Source organism: Gossypium hirsutum, chromosome D08 (assembly GCF_007990345.1).
Source record: "Gossypium hirsutum isolate 1008001.06 chromosome D08, Gossypium_hirsutum_v2.1, whole genome shotgun sequence".
In the NCBI taxonomy this organism is placed as follows: domain Eukaryota; kingdom Viridiplantae; phylum Streptophyta; class Magnoliopsida; order Malvales; family Malvaceae; genus Gossypium; species Gossypium hirsutum.
In genome coordinates, this window is record NC_053444.1 from 62969232 (window position 1) to 62990578 (window position 21347).

The following is a 21347-nucleotide window of genomic DNA, read 5'->3' on the forward strand; positions in this document are numbered from 1 at the left end:
TATATTAAGTACAACAAGAGATGCAACATCTTCAAGTTCAAAAAATACTCAAATTTTCTCCCAACATCAAATAATAAAACAATTTGATTCTATCTTTCACAACATCATAAGGGAAAAAACATCTATCATCTGAAAGGACTTTCAAAAGAATAAGAGCAACAGTGAAGTGGAATCCCTACAGGTTCTTGAAATTACTTATTGTAACCACGCATGAATCAGTTTGTCCAGAAGGTTTAATTTGAACCTAGAATCAAGAAACAAGTTCACCTTGAAAATTTTAAAAAATTTAAGCACCCGTAACTCAATAGCAAGAAAATAACTTAAATTCACGTTACTACAAACACATCATATCAAACTGGGAAACATCCACTAAAATAACTAGTGAAATACTGAAAATCAAGAGGTAAGATGTGTTGACACCATTTTTTTGATAAAACGGGGTCGACTTGGATTTTGAAAACGAAAACGAAAACGGGAGTTGCCACTAATCTTTTTTCGATGAGGTGTGATCGGGTCACCTCGAAGAGTGGTTGTTTTTAATAAACGATTTAATTTTTATTAAAACAACGATTTTGGTCTACGAAATTCAGAAAAATGGGTTCGGGAGTCGGTTACGCACGAGGAAGGATTAGCACCCTCGATACGCCCAAAATTGGTATCTAATTGATTACTTAGTGTCTTAGTGTCGAAAATCGAAAACCTCGAAGAGTTTTAAAGATACGATCCTTAAAAGAAACTCTGACGACATGAATTGAAATATAAGATTCTCTTGTTCCGAAAGGATATCACATCCAGCACGTTAGGACACGACACTTTAAACCATCGAAACCAAGATCACCTTATAGTTTAACGAAACCATACTTAGAAGTTTTAAGAGGGTGGCTATTTAGTCGAACGATAAATCGAAACCCAACACGTTAGGCACGTTTTCTCGAATTTCCAAACGCAAAATATTGCTTCACTTTGAAATTTTAAAAGGATATTTGGCTATTTGGTCAAACAAGAAGTCGAAACCCAACACGTTAGGGCACGTTTCCTCGATTTTCCAAACGCGAAATATTACCTTATTTTAAAAGTTTAAAAAGGATATTTGGCTATTTGGTCGAACGAGAAATCGAAACCCAACACGTTAGGGCACGTTTTCTCAATTTTCCAAACGCAAAACATTGCCTTATTAGAAAAAATTTCTTTTTGATGTACGGTGTTAATATGCATAGCAAAACAATAATGAATATGGTGGCATAAAAGCAACACGAGCAATAGCAACGAAAATAAGATAATAAAAGGGACCAATCAATAACATACAAAATGACAAGTACATAGGCAAATAAAATTGAATCCTTCTTTCTAAATAATAATGAAAGTGTAAATAAATAAATAAATAAATAACGAATAGATGTAAAAGACATATATACATGAATGTACACAAAATTACGAAAATATGAAAAATCTGCATGTATACATATTTTAAAATCATCAATTATAAAAATGTGTGTAATGATGTATATATATATGTATATGTATATAAAAATGTGAAATGTTTAAAATATAAGAGTATGTGTATACATGTATATTTATAATAATAAAAAAATGCGTATGTATATGTTGTAGAAATGTATGCATGTTTATATATATATGCTTTGAAATTATAAAAATGAAAAACACTTATATGTATGTATATATATGAGTTATAAAGTATACATGCATGTATATACATGTATTATAAAAACGTATGTATATAAGTGTACACATATGTGTATATATATAAGGTATATAAATAAGTACGAAAATGTATATATACAAATAAATTTAAAAAATATGTACGTATGTATATATATGACAAAATGTAAGTATGTACATATACAACAAAATTTGAAACTAAAAATGACATAAATAGGTAAATCATAACAATAATAATAATAATGTAAGGTGATAGTAATAATAATATTAAAATGATTAATTTAATGATAAAATAACTAAAATAACAAATAAAGGATTAAATTGAAAAACTAAACTAAAATTTAGGGTCGAAACTGTAAATAAATAAAGAAAGGATTGCCAGTGATCGAAATGAAATGCGCTGAGGATATGGGGGACTGGCCGCGCAATATTCCCTCGTCCTTATGCGCATCATTTTGCGCAGGACTGGATTGGAACAAGCGAAAAATTATATGGCCAAAATTAAAATGCAACAAAAGGCAGCATTGAATATGCCGCAGGATTGGAGGGATCAAAGGCGCAAATTACCCATCAGGGCAAGCATGCGCAGGTCTTCCTCCCTTAAACGGCGCCGTTTTGTGCTTTAAATAAATAAAGAAAAGAGAGAAAAAAAAACATTTCAGTTTCAATTTAAAAAAAAAAACAGAGAGTCCTTCTAATCTCTCTCTCTCAGCCTTTCCAAATCCGGCCAACAAGGCCATTGCCATGCACCGCCGTGACCGCCTTGGACGGTGGCCGTCGCTGCGCATAGGGGCTACTTTAAGTCCCGTTTCGGATCCTGTACGAAGGCCACATTTTTGGTTTGATGGCTGCGAAGAAAAAGTTTCCACCCCGCCCTTATGAGTCGACTTTAGCGACGGAGAGGCCTCCGACGACATGACCGACGGCCGTTCCAGGTATTTCCTTTTGCTTCTCTTATTAATAGGTTTTTTTTTAAAAAGAAAAACAGATTTGTAAAAGACAAATAAAAAAATAAATGAATCGAAAGAAAAAGATGAAAAACATCAACTTTTTGGTTCTCTTTTAATTTTTATTTCTCTGATGTGCCTTTTTTACATAGAAGATCGAAGAAGACCCTAAACAATGACAAGCCCGGCCTTTATAGCCGATTTCAAACTATTAAATCTATTGTTTTTTGTATTTTTGCATTTGTTTTGTTGTCTATTGTCCTCTTGCTCTATTGTTGCGTGTTGTTTGCTGCGCGTTGCAGGTAACAGAGATGTCAGAGCACGCGGATGAGGTGATAGGCGAGCAGCGCGGTGGCCAGGGGGCATCCGAGGAGGTGGATCGGCACACATGGGCAGTAAAGGTTGCGGCGCTTGGAGGCTAGGGTTCCCTTGATAGCTGAAAAATTTTTAAATTTTATGGGCTAGGTTTTTTTTTAATTTCTGGGCTATTGGGTTAGATTTAATTTTGGGCTGGCATTTTGGGTTTGTAAATGAACATCTGTTTTATGATGGACTTTTAATTAGTTCCGGGCCCAGGTAAAAATGGGCTCTTACAACTGCCCATCTTTGCTCATTTTCGTGTAACAAGAATAAAGTAAAGACTAAGAAAGACCCATTTTGTCCGGTCTCACCGAGTCCTGACCTCTTTGGGTGCTTCTCTTCTCCAAGTAGCCACTTTCCAATCCACTACGTCTTGTTGCTTCGATCCACTCTACTGCAACTTCAGATGCGACTTGTAACTTCAATCTACTCTGGTGTAACTTCATGGGGATGAGATTGGTTTCTTTTGTCTGCTCCACTACTGCTTAGGGAGATAAGACTGGATGCGATCTGCTCTAATACTGCTTAGGGAGATAAGATCTGTGGTTTTAATCCACTCCACTGCAACTTCAGGGAGATAGGATTGGTTTCTTTTGTCTGCTCCACTACTGCTTAGGGAGATAAGACTTGATGCGATCTGCTCCACTACTGCTTTGGGAGATAAGATCTAGTTTATTTTGTCTGCTCCACTACTGCTTAGAGAGATAAGACTGCTGGCTTCAATGTACTCCATTGTAATCTCAGGGAGGTAAAATCCACCATCTTCGATCTGCTCCACTACTGCTTAGGGAGATAAGATCTGTAATCTTTAATCTATTCCACTGCTGCCCAAGGAGATAGAGCTAATGGCTTCAATGTACTCCACTATAATCTCAGGGAGGTAAAATCCGCCATCTTCGATTTGCTCCACTACTGCTTAGGGAGATAAATCTGTAATCTTCAATCTATTCCACTGCTGCTTAGGGAGATAGAACTAACGGCTTCAATGTACTCCACTGTAATCTTAGGGAGGTAAAATCTGCCATCTTCGATTTGCTCCACTACTGCTTAGGGAGATAAGATCTGTGGTTTTAATCCTTTTAATTGTAATGTCGGGGAACACGATTCGCCATTGTAGCTTCAATCAGTTCCATTGCACCACCAAGAAAGTAAGATTCACCGTTGCGGCTTCGATCTTTTTAATTGCAATGTCGGGGAAGCAAGATTCATCGTCGTAGCTTTAATCTGCCCCACTGCATCGCTAGGAAGATAAGGTTTGATAAGATCTTCTCTACTGCAACTTCAGAGAGATAAGATCTGTTTTCTTCGATCTACTTCGCCACTAGTATGGGAAGACAAGATCTGCATATTCGATCCACTTCCTACCAATATAGGAAGATAGAACCTGCTATCTTCGATCTACTTCACGCTAATACATGAAGACAAGATCTGATTTCTTCGATCTACTTCGCCACCAGTATGGGAAGACAAGATCCGCATCTTCGATCCACTTCCTACCAATATAGGAAGATAAGACCTGCTATCTTCGATCTACTTCACGCCAATACATAAAGACAAGATCTGCATCTTCGATCCACGTCCTACCAATATAGGAAGACAGGACCTACTATCTATGATCTACTTCACGCCAATACATGAAGACAATATCTACTTTCTTCGATCTACTTCGCCACCAATATGGGAAGACAAAATCTGCATCTTTAACCAGCTCCACTGCAACCGATGGAGGCAAAATTTTGTTTTCGATCTGCTTCGCTTTAATGCAGGAAGGCAAGATCTGCTATCTTTAACCAGCTCCACTACAACCGATGGATGCAAGGTTTTGTTTTCGATCTGCTCAGCTGTTAATGTAGGAAGGCAAGATCTACTATCTTTGACCAGCTCCACTGCAACCAATAGAGGCAAAGTTTTGTTTTCGATCTGCTTCGCTGTTAATACAGGAAGGCAAGATCTGCTATATTTAACCAGCTCCACTGCAACCGATGGAGGCAAGGTTTTGTTTTCGATCTGTTCCGCTATTAATACAGGAAGGCAAGATCTGCTACCAGCTCCACTGCAATCGATGGAGGCAAGGTTTTGTTTTTGATTTACTTCGCTGTTAATGCAGGAAGGCAAGATCTGCTATCTTTGACCAGCTCCACTGCAACCGATGGAGGCATGGTTTTGTTTTCGATCTGCTTCGTTGTTAATGCAGGAAGGCAAGATCTGCTATCTTTAACCAGCTCCACTGCAACCGATGAAGGCAAGGTTTTGTTTTCGATCTGCTCCGCTGTTAATGCAGGAAGGCAAGATCTGCTATCTTTAACCAGCTCCACTGCAACCGATGGAGGCAAGGTTTTGTTTTCGATCTGCTTTGCTGTTAATGCAGGAATGCAAGATCTGTTATCTTTAACCAGCTCCACTGCAATCGATGGAGGCAAAGTTTTGTTTTCGATTTTCACTGATCTGTTCTCTGGGGAACATGACCTGTATAATGAACCTAATTATGCCTAAATATTAGGACGGCATGATCAAAATAAATCAAATGCATGTGTGAATGATGTTTGCATGAATGCCGAATTTTTTTCCGAGAATAATCCCGCTTAGGTTGTCATTACTCGAAGTTTATTAGGTTTTTGTGACCGACGTGTTACAACACCTTCTTGTTTGACTGGCATTTCTGAAGGAACATTTAGCCAGGTTGCCCTCTACTGTAAACCTCCAAGTTTAATCCATTGGGGTACAAAACTTGTACCATCATTCTCTCATTGTAATCCAAGAAATATGTGGCTTTTCCTCAATCCTTTCCTATCACAATTCAAGGATACAGGATCTAAAATTGTTTTGGTTCCCTACACCATTCCCAGGGTGTCGTACCAAAGACTTATGCGCAAAAGAAGGCTCTCTTCTCCGAGGTAACCTTTTCCTATTGCCTGATGATCATTGCTTGCTTGTTCATTTAAGCGTTGTCATTAACCCGTCATCTTATCATTTTGTTCAACCAATGCATTTGACAACGAAATTCAAAGAGAAAGTCTAAATTCAGACTCTTCCTTCTCAGATTTCCAACCTTTAAAATTGATGTGTTCTAAACAATAGTCCTATTTTAGGCTCCTATATTATTTAGAAACTTTTCAGAATAATATGAAAAACTTCATTTATGAAAGTTTTATTAGTCCATTAATCATTATTCCAATGCAACATGTTTGCAAAAAGGTCATAACAATGGATAAGAATAAAGTTAGTTCTGAGCATAGCTCGAAAGAACAAATTATCGAAAATAGTAAAGAAGTATGACAAAGAAATTAATTGGGAATGTATATCTTGGAAAGGAAAAAAGTATTCCAAGAACAACAAATAATATGAGAATTGGGTGCCCTAGATATCGCAGCTTGAACTTCTCTGTACAAACTTTCTGAAGACCATTTTGAGTTGGACATGTGTTTAGGAGATCTACAGTGCTCTGTCGATGCCCCAAGATGTCGCCTATCATTTCCTGTTGATTCAGGCATAGCAAGATCACCACATGCCTAATTTGGTCAAGATTCGAGTTGTTTTTATTACCTCATGCTCCAGTTTAATCAATATTTGAGCCGCTCTTTTCGGGTTTTCAACTCAAATCCCCTTTGGCCTAAGGTGCCCTTTGCGGGTTTTCCCCTTAGCCTCTCCATTTTTACTATTTCATTTTTCATTTTTCATTTTTGTTTTTCATCTCTTTTTCTGTTTTTTTTCTTGAAATCCATTGTCTTGCAGTACGGTAACAAACTGTGATGTCTGATTTTGAACTGATTACAGCCCTCAGCTATCGTGCTATTATTCAAGTTCAATGCAATTTCCAATACCATCCTCTTTGAAGTTTTATATCGGCATATGATGACATTGACGCATGCAGTAGCCTCTATCCATTTGATGAAGTAATTAATGATCTCAATTGTGAAGCAGTGCCCATTAGAAGTCTTCGATAATGGTGATGTCCATGCCCCATTTGGCTCAAAATTTGAGTCGCCCTTTTCGAATTTTCAACTCAAAACCACCTTTGGTCACAAGGCACCCTTTTTTGGGTTTTTGCCCTGGCCTCTCCTTTTCTTTTCTTTTTTGCTTTTCATATTTTATTTTGACTTTAATTGATTTCTCTTTTTGCTTTTGACTTTGATTTTTTCTTTTTGTTTTTTTTTAATTTTGATTTTGATATTTTCTCTTTTTTCTTTTCCTTTTTTCGAATCAGATCTGAACTCTTGGGATTAGGCAAGTCCTTGTTATCCCTTTCAAAGAATCTTCTCTAATATCAGATTTCCTTTATACAGCCTTTTGGGGCGAAACTACAACTAGAAACTTTTGATCTTCCTCTTCCATCGAGATAAAATCCAACAACATCTTGAAGGGATAAAAACTCGACTTCAAACGGGCAAAGCTATGCTGAATCAATGTGAACGGCATTGCCCCGGCAAAGAACTGCATCATTCTTACAAGTTTTGACATCGTGCTATTGTGCAGATTTCATTATTAGTGCTCAACCCGGCATATCCTGGTATGATCGTACAAAGACATCTTTGAACAAGGTCTTGCTTCATCTTTGATGTCAGGTCAATTTTAATCTTTTCCAAGCTCACAATAATTCCTTGTGAAGTAGGATTTGTCTATCCTCTCGCGCTACCATCCCCTACAAGTCCGGAGATAGGCTAAAATCCATGTCATTTTCACAAGTCATGTGATTCCTCTAAAAACATATCTCGCCCAAAAGGAAAATCTGGGTCTGTAGTAGGGTCATTCACGAAATTGATATCTGAGGACCCATAATAAGTACCAAAGAATATACAAAAGAATGTATAAATTTACGAATGATTATTTATACAATATGATTATGAATGAATGAATAACAATTTAGAAGAAAATTCAAAAGAATGAAAGAATCTGGAATTGTTTGTAAAGAATGAAAATATTGGCTCAGTAATAATTGCAAAGATGTACTTTATTAAAATAACAACGTTCAGACATGAGCCTATTTCACAAAGGAAATTTCTATCATTTTTAGGCTTAAAAACAACAAAAATATTCTGAACATTACTTTAAAAAGCTCTAGAGACTATAGGGTTTTCTTCCGCAGTCGAATTGCTTAGAACACTTCCACGTTTATAAGGGCAGATATCTAACAAGGTCCCTTCTTCAGTTGCTTGTGCATTGCATTCACTCCATTCGTCAATTATGATTGGGTAATGAATTTTTCGCAGTAGAGGAATCATCAAATTTAACGACGCCTATACTGATAAGCCTTTCAATCAGTTTCTTAAAGGTAATACAGTTTTCTATCGAATGCCCCGTATTTCTCGCATGATACTCGCATTGTGCATTCGCATCATACCATTTGAGGTACGGAGGCTGTGGAGGTTTGGTGTAGAAAGGGGCGACAATACGTGCATTGAATAAGCTTTGATACAGCTCCTTATACGACATCGGAATTGGCGTGAACTGGAGGTTCTTAGTGCCTTGTTTCACATAAGATTCTTGTCTTGATGAACCTTGTTGACTAGCGACCCCTTTACCTAGATGACTTACTGACCTTGAGTAACCTGTGTTGTTCACCTTATTTTCTCTTCTCTTTGGGGTTGACCTCTTATCACTCTCTTCCGTCTCAATTTTTCCGGCTCTTATAGCATTCTCAATCATTTCACCATTCATAAATATGTCAGAAAAGCTTTTTGTCGCGCTTCCTAACATATGCGTAATGAACGGGGCCTTCAGTGTATTGATGAAGAGCATTGTTGTCTCTTTTTCTAGGAGTGGTGGCTGAACTTGTACGACAATCTCCCTCCACCTTTGTGCGTATTGCCTAAAACTTTTATTAGGCTTTTTTTTCATATTTTGCAGGGTAATTCTGTCAGGGACCATATCAGCTACATGACTGTATTGTTTCATAAAGGCTTGTGCTAAATCCCTCCAAGAACTAATCTGGGTACGCGTCAATTGATTGTACCACTTAGACGCTGCCCCTGTGAGGCTATCTTGAAAGCAGTGTATGAGAAGTTGGTCGTTGTTGACGTATCTAGCCATACGCCTACAGAACATAGTAATATGTACCTCCAGGCAACTAGTCCCATTGTACTTCTCAAATTCTGGCATTTTGAACTTATGGGGCAGTACCAGATCTAGGACCAAGCTTAAGTCTTTAGCATCAATCCTTCGATAATTCTCAATGCTTTTCATGGCCTTGAACCTTTTCTCGAGCCATTTGTATCTTTCTTTTAACTGCTTTGGCAGGTCCGTTTTCGCTTTCTCCATCTCTGCTATGTCATCGAGATCAGGGACCACAGGGTTGGTAGGGTTGTCCCTGGGGTTAGAACCCGAGTCTACTTGAAAGTGCATTGGTACCGAGGCGCCAGCCCGATATTGAGGTCCAATAGTGACAGGTGCTCTTTGGGGGCACATATCTAGTCGTGCTTGGGCGCTTGTCGGGGTAAAACCTAGAGGATAAGCAGGGTCCTCCTGATCAACTCCCGAATTAATTACAGGGCTCTTTCCTTTATCAACCAATAATTGTGCCAGTTGGCTCATAATTCTTTGGGATTCCAGCGCGTCTTGTTGGATTTTATCCAATTGTTCTTGCATCTTATCCTGCATTTCTTTTTGCATTTGTTCCAGCCTTTCTAACCTCTGATCCATTACTTTTGTTTGGCAACGGGTACCGCAGGGATTTAAATAGCGGTCCGTTACCGAAATAGCGACCGTTATATAGCGGTAGCGGCACCGTCTGAAATCGTTACTGCCAAAACCCGTTATACTCGCAATACACAATAAGTACTGTAAAATTCACGACCGCGATACCCGCAATGACCGCAATAGCATCCGTTATGCCCGCAATCACGATAAACGCAATACGACCGAAAATGTGACTGCGGCCGTAATTTAAATCCCTGACCGTAACAATATGTGGTTGGCAGATTCTTGTTGGTTTCCAGGGTAACTGTCATAATTTTAATTAATTATGGTCATTTTGTAAAAATCTAATGCATATGATGCAATGTAATGCAAATGTACGAATGCAAAGATACGTTGGTTCTTGGTTCAATTCTATTAGAACAACTTTACTAGAAAACAAATCTTTTTACATAAAGCGGATATATATATACGGTTTTGCCCTTATATTCCAAGCGAAGACAACGATTCTTTTCTCCATCCAGATGAATCTCGCAAATTTTCAATGGATGCCTCTACTTGCTCCTTTTTTGTTTATTCTGGGTCGTGACTCATGCTCACTCATCCTCGCGATGCTCGTTGGCTCCTCTTTGATAAGGTTCAGCGGCCCTCGAATAATCTTTGTCATCTTGAATCCTCGGGCAATGAAGCAATAGTTGTGTAGTCCTCCATTAAACTATCATCCTTCTCTTATTACATTTTCTTTGACTATATTCGGACAACCGTATTGTCATCCACTTTATCAAAAAACTCATTTTCTTATGACAAGCTCTCTATTTAGCAACTGAACGTGAATCAACACCTCTTTTTTTATGATGAAAATGCAATGCAATCATAACCAAAAAGACAATAGGTTAGTACAAAGCAAAAGCAAGCAAGAATAAATAGAACACCTACTCGGGTGACCACTAGAGGTTTGAAGTGGTTCTTCCTAGGGTGGACTCTTAGGTTCACTACATGTGGTTCGGCTCTAAAGCAAAGGTACCCGAACCAGCAGATTCCTCGATCCTCACCCATTATAGGCTCATACGGACTGAGTTCGGTTCAGGGGAATACATTTCCCTATGGCTGCACGGAGATGAAAATCTCACGAAGACATAGGTACGAATGTATCCCGAAAGCGATTCGCTATCCTGCACGGAGGTGAAGACCTCACGAAGGAAATAGCTTCTCACGCCCACTTAAAATGTGTGATCAACGGTCATGCAATGCAATGCATAAATATATCAAGACTTAAACCATCACAACAACTATAAAAGCACAATGATGAAGATCGTAATAAAGACGAATCAAATGCAATGAACGGATCGTAAATGTAAATTAAATTCTCGATTTTCGACAAAAAGACAAAAAGTAATCAACACATGGCTTGACTCACAAATTTCGTCCCCAGCGGAGTCGCCGAGCTGTTGACACCATTTTTTTGATAAAACGGGGTCGACTTGGATTTTGAAAACGAAAACGAAAACGGGAGTCGCCACTAATATTTTTTCGATGAGGTGTGATCGGGTCACCTCGAAGAGTGGTTGTTTTTAATAAACGATTTAATTTTTATTAAAACAATGATTTTGGTCTACGAAATTCAGAAAAATGGGTTCGGGAGTCGGTTACGCACGAGGAAGGATTAGCACCCTCGATACGCCCAAAATTGGTACCTAATTGATTACTTAGTGTCTTAGTGTCGAAAATCGAAAACCTTGAAGAGTTTTAAAGATACGATCCTTAAAAGAAACTCTGACGACATGAATTGAAATATAAGATTCTCTTGTTCCGAAAGGATATCACATCCAGCACGTTAGGACACGACACTTTAAACCATCGAAACCAAGATCACCTTATAGTTTAACGAAACCATACTTTGAAGTTTTAAGAGGGTATTTGGCTATTTAGTCGAACGAGAAATCGAAACCCAGCACGGTAGGGCACGTTTTCTCGAATTTCCAAACGCAAAATATTGCTTCACTTTGAAATTTTAAAAGGATATTTGGCTATTTGGTCAAACAAGAAGTCGAAACCCAACACGTTAGGGCACGTTTCCTCGATTTTCCAAATGCGAAATATTGCCTTATTTTAAAAGTTTAAAAATGATATTTGGCTATTTGGTCGAACGAGAAATCGAAACCCAACACGTTAGGGCACGTTTTCTCAATTTTCCAAACGCAAAACATTGCCTTATTAGAAAAAATTTCTTTTTGATGTACGGTGTTAATATGCATAGCAAAACAATAATGAATATGGTGGCATAAAAGCAACACGAGCAATAGCAACGAAAATAAGATAATAAAAGGGACCAATCAATAACATACAAAATGACAAGTACATAGGCAAATAAAATTGAATCCTTCTTTCTAAATAATAATGAAAGTGTAAATAAATAAATAAATAAATAAATAACGAATAGATGTAAAAGACATATATACATGAATGTACACAAAATTACGAAAATATGAAAAATCTGCATGTATACATATTTTAAAATCATCAATTATAAAAATGTGTGTAATGATGTATATATATATGTATATGTATATAAAAATGTGAAATGTTTAAAATATAAGAGTATGTGTATACATGTATATTTATAATAATAAAAAAAGTGCGTATGTATATGTTGTAGAAATGTATGCATGTTTATATATATATGCTTTGAAATTATAAGAATGAAAAACACTTATATGTATGTATATATATGAGTTATAAAGTATACATGCATGTATATACATGTATTATAAAAATGTATGTATATAAGTGTACACATATATGTATATATATAAGGTATATAAATAAGTACGAAAATGTATATATACAAATAAATTTAAAAAATATGTACGTATGTATATATATGACAAAATGTAAGTATGTACATATACAACAAAATTTGAAACTAAAAATGACATAAATAGGTAAATCATAACAATAATAATAATAATGTAATGTGATAGTAATAATAATATTAAAATGATTAATTTAATAATAAAATAACTAAAATAACAAATAAAGGATTAAATTGAAAAACTAAACTAAAATTTAGGGTCGAAACTGTAAATAAATAAAGAAAGGATTGCCAGTGATCGAAATGAAATGCGCTGAGGATATGGGGGACTGGCCGCGCAATATTCCCTCGTCCTTATGCGCATCATTTGCGCAGGACTGGATTGGAACAAGCGAAAAATTATATGGCCAAAATTAAAATGCAACAAAAGGCAACATTGAATATGCCGCAGGATTGGAGGGATCAAAGGCGCAAATTACCCATCAGGGCAAGCATGCGCAGGTCTTCCTCCCTTAAACGGCGCCGTTTTGTGCTTTAAATAAATAAAGAACAGAAAGAAAAAAAAAACATTTCAGTTTCAATTTAAAAAAAAAACAAAGAGTCCCTCTAATCTCTCTCTCTCAGCCTCTCCAAATCCGACCAACAAGGCCATTGCCATGCACCGCCGTGACCGCCTTGGACGGTGGCCGTCACTGCGCATAGGGGCTACTTTAAGTCCTGTTTCGGATCCTGTACGAAGGCCACGTTTTTGGTTTGATGGCTGCGAAGAAAAAGCTTCCACCCCGCCCTTATGAGTCGACTTCAGCGACGGAGAGGCCTCCGACGACATGACCGACGGCCGTTCCAGGTATTTCCTTTTGCTTCTCTTATTAATAGGTTTTTTTTAAAAAAGAAAAATAGATTTGTAAAAGACAAATAAAAAAATAAATGAATCGAAAGAAAAAGATAAAAAAACAACAACTTTTTGGTTCTCTTTTAATTTTTATTTCTCTGATGTGCCTTTTTTACATAGAAGATCGAAGAAGACCCTAAACAATGACAAGCCCGGCCTTTATAGTCGATTTCAAACTCTTAAATCTATTGTTTTTGTCTTTTTGCATTTGTTTTGTTGTCTATTATCCTCTTGCTCTATTGTTGCATGTTGTTTGCTGCGCGTTGCAGGTAACAGAGATGTCAGAGCACACAGATGAGGTGATAGGCGAGTAGCGCGGTGGCCAGGGGGCATCCGAGGGGGTGGATCGGCACACATGGGCAGTAAAGGTTGCGGCGCTTGGAGGCTAGGGTTCCCTTGATAGCTGAAAATTTTTTAAGTTTTATGGGCTAGGTTTTTTTAAATTTCTGGGCTGTTGGGTTAGATTTAATTTTGGGCTGGCATTTTGGGTTTGTAAATGGACATCTGTTTTATGATGGCCTTTTAATTGGTTCCGGGCTCGGGCAAAAATGGGCTCTTACAAGCTAGATGCTACCTCCAGAACCAGAAAGATATCCTAAAACATGAACTCCATGTTAACATTAGGAAATTTCAAAAAATGCAAATAAACAGAACTCAACTCGTCGAAATCACAAGCCATTTGGGAAACAATAGAATCAATCAAACATGCAATAGAATAAACAAGTATAGAACCACATTGAAAAACTTTTCATCTGTTCAATCGAACATGCAATAGAAACAGTCAAAGAAAAGCCGAATGGAAATCATAAGAAAAGAATCAAAATTAGGAGAACAAAAACAAATATTGCAGATTTGAGCAAAAGGAAAACTAACCTATAAAATAAACAGGGGAAGAGTGCGAGTTGCTAAAAGAGTGATAGTAACAACCTGTCAGACTGCTATAGAGTTAGGAGTAGAAAGAAAAACGAAATTGATTTTACAGAAAAGAAAAAAAAAGAAAAGAAAAACAGGGAAAGAGTGCGAGCATTTTTCGTTCTTGATAAAATGGAGAAAAGAAAAGAAACATAAAGAGAAGAAAAGAAACGTACGAGAAGAAGAAGCAAAAATCGATGGAAGGGAAAAAAATTACCTTGTAATATAGAAGGGAAACTTATAACACTCTAGAATAACGTATTTTTATGTATTAATTATATATTTATTCTGAGTATGATCTTGCTAATTTGAGCTATTTATGATCTTTTATCTCATAGGGACTAAATTTGAGGCAAAAGTAAAATTAAGGGCCAAAAGTGTGAATTTAGAGATAAAATAGGCCAATGTGCGACACAAAGAAAAGTTGGTGCCAAAAGTGCAAGCATGGAGGACACAAGGGTTGAAATGCAAAAAGAAGAGATTTTATTCTATCAAACTCTATTTTAATTATATTAGGATAATTAATATTAAGATAATTATTAAGGATTATCTAATTTTAGGATTTTATTTTATTTATCTTTATTTATCTTCAATTAAATATATTTATCTTTTGGGAGTTTAAGTAGGATTAGACTATCTCCCTTAGCACTATAAATAGGGGGTGAAGTAACTCAAAAGGGATCACATCTTTTCTTTTTCTGTAAACACTCTCTCCCCAAAAGTCTAGGCTTTTGTTCTTCTCATATTTCCTTTTAATAAAATTTCTATTTTTATTTTATTTATTTTCTTTTCTACCACAACCATGAGCCACTAAACTCATTTAGCCAAAGGTTGTCGAAAATTCCCAAAAGGGTTAATGAGGCTTAGAATCCGTACTTAGCCTTCTCAACGAGTATTCATCGTTTCTCTGCACTACGGGCCTAACGTTTCCGTCCATGTCCCTTAAGAAGTAAGCTTTTCAACGTATGCAAAGGCGGCTACTTTGTATGTTTTGGGAAGGTTGCATACTCGGTTCGTTAGCTTACTGCGTCAGAGGTTGGCGAGCCTAAGAGACAAAATGGCGTGTGATTTGCCATTGAGAAGCGTTGATCTAGCATAAGACGATCCCACTGAAATGATTGTTGGCTAGAGTCAGGTTTTACCAAATCGTAAGTCTAAATCCTTGGAGCTGGTGGTCGTAGGCGTCCTCTTCCACTATAACTGGCTTATTCGGTTTAGAAAGGATCATCTAAAAGCCGAGGATTGAACCCAAGGCGGAACGAGACAACTGGAGGCTGGAATCTCCCATAAGAATTTCCTTTCTCTCAACTTTATTTTTAATTTCTCAAATTTTCGATTCAATATTCTTAATTCTGTTTTTATTTTATTTTTCGTTTCTAGATCCAAACATTTAATACTGTTATTTTCTTATTTTTTTTCAGGAATGCAGGTTTTCTTGGGCAAGATTCTGCCTGGGATTTCACAGAACAAGATATTGTGCAAATCCAGTCCCTGAGGATTTGACCTTACTTCCCTTTTACTATTCTTTTTCCCTTTTACTATTCTTTTTCATTATTTATTAGGGATAGGATATTTTTGGTGCTTTCAACGACCGCATTAGAAACGTCTGAGAGAATAAAATTGATGAGGGCAAAAAATGGAATAGAAAATAAGAAACGGGAATGGAATCCTTAATCGGCGTTGAATGGGGCGAATGTCTATTACAACCAATGAGGATAATAGGGGCGGAACTGAATCGGGTTGTAATGTTATTACAGTCAACCAAACGCCCGTTTGGTGGTGGGCCCTCAGAATTGGGGGGAATGCATACCTATTCCCCCAACCAAACATGCTCTAAAGGTGTTCATAATTCGGTTAAAACCGAACTGATCTAATTCGGTTAATCCTTCGGTGGCCGAATTTAGTTTGATCAGAGATTGATTAATGACTTTTTGAAATTTCGGTTATCGGTTAATTTAGTTTGAAATCGGGTAATTAACCAAAATAAATCATATATATTATATATAATATTAACTTTTTGCTTAGTTGTTAACTTTCAAAATTTATATAGTGTTTCTAATGTTATATTTGTTGTTTTCACCTCTTTAAAGCTTTTTTTTAACTATTAAAAAGAAAATGAATATTAGCAGTGTATTTTTTATATGTTTTATACTTATTTTAATCAAAAGACAAAAAACATATCAATTTCGATTAATTCAATTAACCGATTAAATTAACCAAAATATTTCGATTCGATTAATGTATTTGAAAAAAACTTCGATTCAGTTAATGGTTAAAAATTTTTATATTTCAAATAATTTAATTAATAATAATTCGATTCGAGTAGTAACTGAATCTACCATTTCAAGACCACAACTTAAAAACCATGTTTCCATCAATACCAAGACTTCTTCAGCTTTAAATTTTTTTTAATAACTTATAATAACATCACTGAATAGGACGACTCAAATTGAATGTTGTACACTCATCAAGAAAACTTGTTTTTTTAACTCAATGCAACCGGGTAGGAATGATCCGGAAAGATAGGTACCGGGTCGAGAATAACGGGCTTTTTGTTGTTGTTGTTGAAGGTTGTTTAGCAATATCATTATAATTTTGCGAGAGAACTTAGAGGTTGTTTTTGCAAATTTGAAATGTTTAAACAAGCCTGAGTTTAGGGTTTTCTAACTTTGAAAAAAGAATTTCACTCCCAAACCTTCGAAGGCTCCTTTTTTATTTTTATTTTTACTTGAAGATCTTTCCTCTCCCCTTTCAACTCACAGTTTTGTCATTCAGGATTCTCGAGATTTACATTTCCAGGTACTGCCTAACGCTCTTCATTTCCTTCCATGGAAAATTTTATCAACTTTCTGCTCTTTCTCGACGTGGGTTTTTGTTGTAGATGATTCTGATGAATGGGTTTTCATCAGAATTTAGCTTTCATGCTTTATCCATGGAGTTTCAGTTTTCAGCACTTTGATTGGTTTCTTTGCTGTTATTTATGAGGAAAGGACTTTTTTTTTTGGTAAATAGGAAAGAACTATATATAAAAAAATATCAATTCCTTGGTTTTCATAAATTTTATGTGAACACTGGTGTTCATTTGCATCATAGTTATGCACAGAACAATTTTTTAGTGATACTTTAGGGCCATTATTCTATTTGAAAGTTGCGTTCATACCATTTTGTTGATTAGGTAGCTGTTACTCATTGCGAGTTCCCATTTAGTGTTTTGCATTAAATGTTAGTTTTGTGTCTTTGTGTGTGTTTGTGAGAGGGCTGGCTTTTGATTATGTTGTACTCAATTGCTTCTTATTGCCTGACAGAAAACAAATGAAGAATGCTTAAAAAAATAATAGAATATTCTAAGGGCCAAGGGATAATGTAATGCACTATGGTGAGATAGTGTTAAATGCTGGATTAGTATGGATTTCCATGTGATTGATTCAGAAGGGGGCTTGAGCCATCATGGAATGTCAGATGATGGGGATGCCGAACCTGGTGAAGGTGGAGAAGCAAATCATGTAGAGAATTCTTTAGCTTGTGAAGAAGATGGGATTTCTGAACCATATGTGGGCATGGAATTTAATTCTGAAGATGCTGCTAGAACTTTCTATGATGAGTATGCTAGATGTATGGGATTTAGCTCCAAAGCCGGTCATTTTTCTTCACAGTATAAAACTGATGGGACAATAGTTGCTAGGGAGTTTGTCTGTGGCAGAGAGGGTTTGAAAAGGTCTGCTGAAAGCTGCAGTGCAATGATTAGGATAGAGTTAAAAGGAGAAAAGTGGGTTGTTATAAAGTTTGTGAAGGAGCATAGCCATTCAGTGATGACTTCCAGGAAAGTGCATTACCTTCGTCCCCGCAGGCACTTTGCTGGTGCTGCAAAGACCATGGCTGATAGTTACCAAGGAGTTGGAGTTGTACCTAGTGGTATGATGTATGTTTCTATGGATGGAAACCATGTCTCCATGGATGCAAACAACTGTGGCATTAGGAAAACTCCTCCAGCAGAAGCAAATTGCTCAGGCAAGAATGTTGGGACACTGAGCTATGCATTTAGGCCAGTTAACAGAAAGAGAATGCTGGGGAGGGATGCTCAAAATCTGCTTGATTATTTCAAGAAAATGCAGGCTGAGAACCCTGGTTTCTTTTATGCAATACAGCTGGATGAGGATAATCGTATGGCTAATGTGTTTTGGGCCGATGCAAGGTCAAGGACAGCCTACATGCATTTCGGTGATGCTGTTAAACTGGATACAAGTTACAGGGTAAATCAGTATAGGGTGCCATTTGCTCCATTTACAGGGCTGAACCATCATGGTCAGATGATTTTATTCGGTTGTGCATTACTATTTGATGACTCTGAGGCATCTTTTGTTTGGCTTTTCAAGACATTTCTTACGGCAATGAACGATCGTCGACCTGTCTCCTTAATCACTGATCAAGACAGAGCCATACAAACAGCAATGTCTCAGGTGTTTCCTGGTGTTCCGCACTGTATTAATAAGTGGCATGTTTTAAGAGAAGGCCCAGAGAAGTTGGCACATATTTTTCATGTGCATCCTAATTTTCAGGCAGAACTGTATAATTGCATAAATTTGACTGAAACTATTGAGGAGTTTGAATTATCTTGGAGTTCTATTATTGAAAAGTATAATCTTGGGGCACATGATTGGCTTCACTCACTATATAATGCCCGAGCTCAATGGGTCCCTGCTTATTTTCGGGATTCCTTTTTTGCTGCAATAACTCCCAATCAAGGATTTGATGGCTCTTTTTTTGATGGATATGTGAATCAACAGACCACGTTACCTATCTTCTTTAGACAGTATGAACTAGCAATAGAGAACTGGTTTGAAAGGGAGATTGAAGCTGATTTTGACACAATATGCACCACACCAGTCCTGCGGACACCATCACCTATGGAGAAACAGGCAGCTGATCTATATACAAGGAAAATTTTCACAAAATTTCAAGAAGAACTAGTTGAAACTTTTGTTTACACTGCTAATAGAATTGAAGGTGATGGAGCTATCAGCACGTTCAGAGTTGCAAAGTATGAGGATGTCAACAAAGTGTACATGGTAACATTAAACTACCCTGAAATAAGAGCTAATTGTAGCTGCCAAATGTTTGAGTATTCTGGCATCCTTTGTAGACATATTTTAACGGTCTTCACTGTGACAAATGTACTTACATTACCACCGCATTACATTCTGAAACGATGGACACGAAATGCAAAGTCCGGGGTTGGAACAGATGAATGTGGTGGCGACTTGCATGGTCAGGAGTCCTTGACATCAAGGTATAATAGTTTGTGTCAAGAAGCAATCAAATATGCAGAAGATGGGGCAATAGCTACTGAGACGTTCAATGTTGCAATGGCGGCTCTTAACGAAGTTGGGAAGAAGGTTTCTGTTGTAAAGAAAACTGTTGCAAAACTTGCACCTCCCGACTCACTGGCCACTGGTGCTGCCTATGATGACAAGAAGAGCTCAACATCAGCACCAGATACAGCCCCTTCGCTATGGCCACAGCAAGATGAAATTACACGTCATTTCAATCTTAATGACACTGGTACTCCAGCTCAATCTGTCTCAGATTTGAATCTGCCACGCATGGCACCTGTTTCCCTTCATCGGGATGATACTCATCCTGATAACATGGTACAATAACTGATTATTCATTTTGCTTTAATGTCATTCATTTATCCATTGGTTTTGAATTGAAGAACAGTATACTGAATAAACCTTTATGGGTATCTTTGATGTAGCCGGTTCTTCCTTGTTTGAAGTCAATGAGATGGTTAATGGAGAACAAGAATTCTAAACCTGAAAATAGGTTGGCAGTCATTATTTTAAAGGTATATGCATGGTAGAATTCTAATAGTCAGTGAGTACATAAAATCCTGAGTTGCAACTTAATTTTTTACTTGTGTCAAGCTATTTTCTTATGCATATCTGATATATAATTGATACAGTTGCAAGATTATAGCAATAGTCCATCAGCTGAAATGGATGTTAAGTTTCAGCTCTCAAGGATTACTTTAGAACCCATGTTGAGGTCAATGGCTTATATCAGTGAACAGCTTTCTACCCCAGCTAACAGGGTTGCCGTCATCAATTTGAAGGTATGTTAATCCATAGTTAAGCCATAATCTTCCATAATGATTATGATATTTTACGATTCATTTTCTGGTGTTGTGTACTGTGTACTAATCTATGGATTTCAAACAGATTTATGTTGAATCTACGATATGAGTCTTGCTTTGACATTTCTGTTCATGATGTAGTGGCAATTAACATGTCTCGAAGATTTGTTACTTTTGTTGCTTCTAGTGCATAAATTCTTTGTCCCTTGGACAACAAAAGATGGTTTTCTTGATAATCCTTTGTCTTATTGCTTACTAGAATTTCCTTTATTTCATCTTTGCTTACAGCTTCAAGACACCGAGACTAGTACAGGAGAGTCGGAGGTTAAATTCCAGGTGTCCAGGGATACATTAGGAGCAATGTTGAGATCAATGGCATACATCCGGGAGCAGCTTTCGAGTGTTGTAAGCATCCTCTTTTTTTCTAACTACTTGCAATTTACCCTGTAATTTCATAGGCGTAAACGACGCAATGGATACGTGGTATTATTTCATTGTAGGATCCTCCGGCCCTTACTAAATCTTGATGTACCATCATATTATAATCTCAACTATTTTTTACCCTTTTTTTTTTTAGCAGTGCGAGCCACAAGCAGAGCCTTCACCAAAGAAGCATAGGAAATAAAAAGGGCAATGAAGTTGGGATGAGTGGTCGTCTACATGCCATGCCATCGTGCGTCAGTGATAGATAGCAGCAAGGTGATGATGATGATGATGATAATGGGAGTGCTACTGCTTGTGTATTGAATGGAATTTTTTGCCCTTTCTCTGTAATTTGTTCCTGTTTGGGTAAGCACGTTGTGCAACATACAACATACGTGTAGAAAACAAGAAAAAAGGTGAATCAATCATAATGTTTAATCTTTGCTTTAACTAATTTAGTGAATACAACCGTTACTTTAAGGATTAGGTTTTTTTTCCATTTTGGGAAGTTGAACTGTGAATCGTGATTATGCATTTATTTAAGATTTTAGTTTCATA

General features: G+C 36.9%; 1 protein-coding gene across 2 annotated transcripts; it reads left to right on the plus strand.

Moving 5' to 3' along the window:
- The first annotated feature begins 16693 nt into the window (after window positions 1–16693).
- Window positions 16694–21239, plus strand: LOC107962797 (protein FAR1-RELATED SEQUENCE 3). Of its 2 annotated transcripts, none has more exons than XM_016899319.2 (6): window positions 16694–17032; window positions 17539–19881; window positions 19989–20078; window positions 20196–20345; window positions 20655–20771; window positions 20944–21239. In XM_016899319.2, exons 2-6 carry the CDS (start codon window positions 17638–17640, stop codon window positions 20989–20991), a joined length of 2649 nt encoding a protein of 882 aa, XP_016754808.1. In that variant the 5' UTR covers window positions 16694–17032; window positions 17539–17637; the 3' UTR covers window positions 20992–21239. The 2 variants fall into 2 exon arrangements, with proteins under 2 accessions (XP_016754808.1, XP_016754809.1); XM_016899320.2 differs by having other exon boundaries at window positions 16737–17032; window positions 20947–21239.
- The last annotated feature ends 108 nt before the right edge of the window (window positions 21240–21347 follow it).